The following is a 3,265-nucleotide window of genomic DNA, read 5'->3' as shown; positions in this document are numbered from 1 at the left end:
GGCGCTGAGCGGGCGCTGAGCGGGCGCGGGCCGCGCCATGGCCGCCAAGGACAATCCCTGCAGGAAGTTCCAGGCCAACATCTTCAACAAGAGCAAGTGCCAGAACTGCTTCAAGCCCCGCGAGTCCCACCTGCTCAACGACGAGGATCTCAACCAGGTGGGATCTTACCCCAAAACCCGCTGTTTTCCCCCCCAAAATCCGCTCCGGGGTCCCGCCCCCTGCCCGCCCCCAGGGTGCCCTGGGTCTCCGCGGGGTGTTCGCTGGCCCCGTGGGTAGCCTGGCGTCGCACAGGTATCTTGGGAGTCCCCTGCGTAGCTTAGAGTCCCGTGGGTGTCCCCATGGATAGCTCAGGATCCGATGGGTAGTGTAGGGTCCCATGGATGTCCTGGGGTCCCACGGGTAGAACAGGTTGCCATGGGTGCCTGCTGTCCCCATGGTTCGCACAGGATCCCATGGGATCCCCAGGAGTCCCACAGAGTGCGTGCTGGACACAGATACTGTAGGGTCCTGTGGGTGCCTGCTGCTCCCACAGATACCGTGGGCTGTCAGGGATGCTGTGGGGTCCCATGGATAGCACAGGGACCTATAGGTATCCCTGTATTCCATAGGGTGTTTTGGAGCTCCAAGGATGCTTCCTGGTCCCATAGGGTATCTAGGGGCCCCATGGGGTGTTCGCTGATCCTACAAATAGCACAGGGACCCACAGGTATCCATGGATCCTATGGGGTGTTCAGGAGCCTCACGCATGCACTCTGGTCCCATAGAGTGTGCAGGAGTCCCATGGGGTGCCTGCTGACCCCATGGGTGATGTGTGGTCCCATGGGGTGCCTGCTGACCCTACGGATAGCACAGGGATCCACATATATTTGTGGATCTTATGGGGTGTTCAGGAGCCCCATGGTTGCTCTCTGGTGCCATACAGTATCCAGTGATTCTAGCGGGTGCCTGCTGGTCCCGTGTGTGTGGTCCCTTGGGGTGCCTGCTGACCCCACAGACAGCACAGGGAATCACAGGTATTTGTGAAGCTCGTGGGATGTCCAGGAGCGCATTGGGTGCTCTCTGGTCCCACAGGGTGTCCAGCGATCCCATGGGATACCTGCTGGCCCCACCGATTTCCAGGTGTCTCACGGGGCACCCACAGTGCCCACTGGTCCCTTAGGCCATGGCTCACCCCACTGCCACCTCCCCTGGGGCCCCACCCCCTGAGGCCGTGTGGGGCCCCGCACCAGCACTTGGGGTGATCCTGTCCCCTCTTGGGGTGCACAGCAGCAGGTGGGAGATACCCTGTGAGCTCCATCAGACGATCCTGAAAGTCTTGGAAAAAACTCAGTTGAAAACAAAACGTCCCCTCCTGGACGTGCCGGACATGACCCCCCTGCCTTACAGCCCCCCGCTTTTCCGGGGACATGGGAAGGGGACCCCAGCCCCTTTCTGGAGAGGGTTCAGCGCTGGGGGGCTGCCAGGGCTGGGCCTTCCTCCTCTTCCTCCTCTCCTCCCAGGCCTGACGCAGGCCCAAGGCTGGCGCTCCCATGGCAGGGGGTGTTTGGGGCATGGGGGGCGTTTTTGGGGTGCGGGAGCCCGTCCGTGGTATTTGGGTGAGGGGAACAGGGCCGCCCTCCCTCCTCCCACACCTTTCTGGGACAGGGCTGCCATCCCCGCTCCCGATCCTATTATGGCAATGAGATCAGACATATTGCTGCGCTCGCTGGGGGGGCGGCGGGGGGGGGGGGGGGCATCATGAAATCTGAGGGCTAATATGGAAAAAATGTCACTGGAAAAAATGCCGTGGTGTGTGCGGGAAAGGGGCGGGCGGCGCGGAGCGTCGCGGCCGTGCCCAGACAAAGGAGCCGTCCCGGAGGGGGCTCGGGAAGAGCCCCCTGCTCCCGGCCGGCCCCTTCCCGCTGCCCGGGGGTTGCGCTGCCTCCTGGTACAAAGCTTATTTGCTTTTGTTGGGGGGCTCAAAGCATGGTATGCAGCCCTCCATAGTGCCTGCCTGCCCTGCCACGGGGGCCACCCACCTCCCTGGGGACCCAGGGCCGTGTTTCGGGCAGCCCCTCGTTGGCTTTGTTCCCGTCAGGGTGGTGGGTGGCCCTGGGGGGCTGCCCCTGCGTCCGGTTCCCATGGGGTCGGGGTCAGCCCCGTGGCCGGATCCAGGCCCTGCGCGGGGGGCTCCGGTTGGGAAAACGGCGCAGTCCTGCTCGGCTTCTCCCTTGCAGCTGGGGTGAAGTAATCCCGCTTCCCAGATAAGATGGTGGCTGTGGTAGCGTGTGATGCACGCACGCACCTCCCGCCCTGCCCGCAGCTCCCTGTGCCTAGGAGCCCCCCGGCCGTGGCCACCCCGGCGCTTCCCCGCCACCCTGCCTACCTCCCCTCCCAGGCTGTGCCCCGTATCGCAGCCTGGATGGATGTGGGGGTGTGCTCACTCCGAAGCACACCCAGGAATAACGGTTCATTTAACAGCTCTGAATGTCTCTGCCTTTTGAACTCATTCTTTTTAAGCTTGGGTTGGTTGGGGGGGGTCCCACTCCGCAGCGTGGGGGCTCTGTGCCCAGCACGTCCTGCTCACCCTGTGGACAGGGACAGTGTTGGTGATTACCTAAGAGTCAGGCTACAAAAGTCTTTTGGAGTCATCTGACCTTTGTACTTGGCTTGACGGAAAGGTGAAGGTACTTCACGCTTACGCACTTGTGTCTCTTTTGGATTTTTATTAGATAAAAATACCTGTGTGGGTGTCAGGAGCTGCCCCTGCTGCTTCCCGGGGTGCTGCAGGGCGCTGGAGCCGCTCAGGGCAGAGACCCAGAGTATGTTTGCAAAGAGTCACAAATATTTAGTGGTAGTAGTGGATTTCCGTCGTACTCGGGAACCGGCTTAGGAATGGGGCTGGGAGGGGGGAAATCCAGCCCCAAACATCAGGATTAATGAGCTGGAGCTCTCTAATAATAATCAGACTTAGCGCTTCCAACTTCAAAGGGCTGTGCGGACGCTAAGTCCCTAATCCTGGGAGCGCTGCCTTCACGAGTTGTTTTTGTGCGTGACTGTGCTGCTGGACAGGGCTCAGTGTGTTTTGGGGCAGCTACATGCAGTCCCAGCACCTGCTGGAGATGTGACTGTCCCCTCCCGGGGCTGCAGGTGAGAGGTGATGTGCCTTTGCCCCCCCCGCCCCCCCCCAAATCCGTGTTTGACCTTCTGGGGTGCCCACACAGCATGGGAAAAACTGGGTCAGTCAGTGTGGCTGGTCTTCCCTTTGGGAGAACAGGTGCTGTG

At 61.4% G+C, this 3,265-nt stretch overlaps 1 protein-coding gene across 13 annotated transcripts in view; it reads left to right on the top strand.

Annotated features, from left to right (window-relative positions):
• The first annotated feature begins 6 nt into the window (after positions 1-6).
• The window catches only part of MPRIP (myosin phosphatase Rho interacting protein), a 78,256-nt gene continuing 74,997 nt past the window's right edge, over positions 7-3,265 (top strand). For 11 of the 13 annotated variants that reach the window (XM_017734076.1, XM_017734071.1, XM_017734066.1 and 8 more), the window contains exon 1: positions 7-157. In XM_017734076.1, coding sequence (XP_017589565.1) covers positions 38-157 — 120 coding nt within the window. In that variant the 5' untranslated portion in view covers positions 7-37. The remainder of the gene's footprint in view (positions 158-3,265) is intronic. The other 2 variants (XM_017734077.1, XM_017734075.1) reach the window with 1 other exon arrangement.

Source organism: Corvus brachyrhynchos, unplaced genomic scaffold, assembly GCF_000691975.1.
Source record: "Corvus brachyrhynchos isolate BGI_N302 unplaced genomic scaffold, ASM69197v1 scaffold5, whole genome shotgun sequence".
NCBI lineage: Eukaryota > Metazoa > Chordata > Aves > Passeriformes > Corvidae > Corvus > Corvus brachyrhynchos.
The sequence above is the reverse complement of the archived record's forward strand: the minus strand, read 5'-3'. Positions and strand labels throughout refer to the sequence as shown.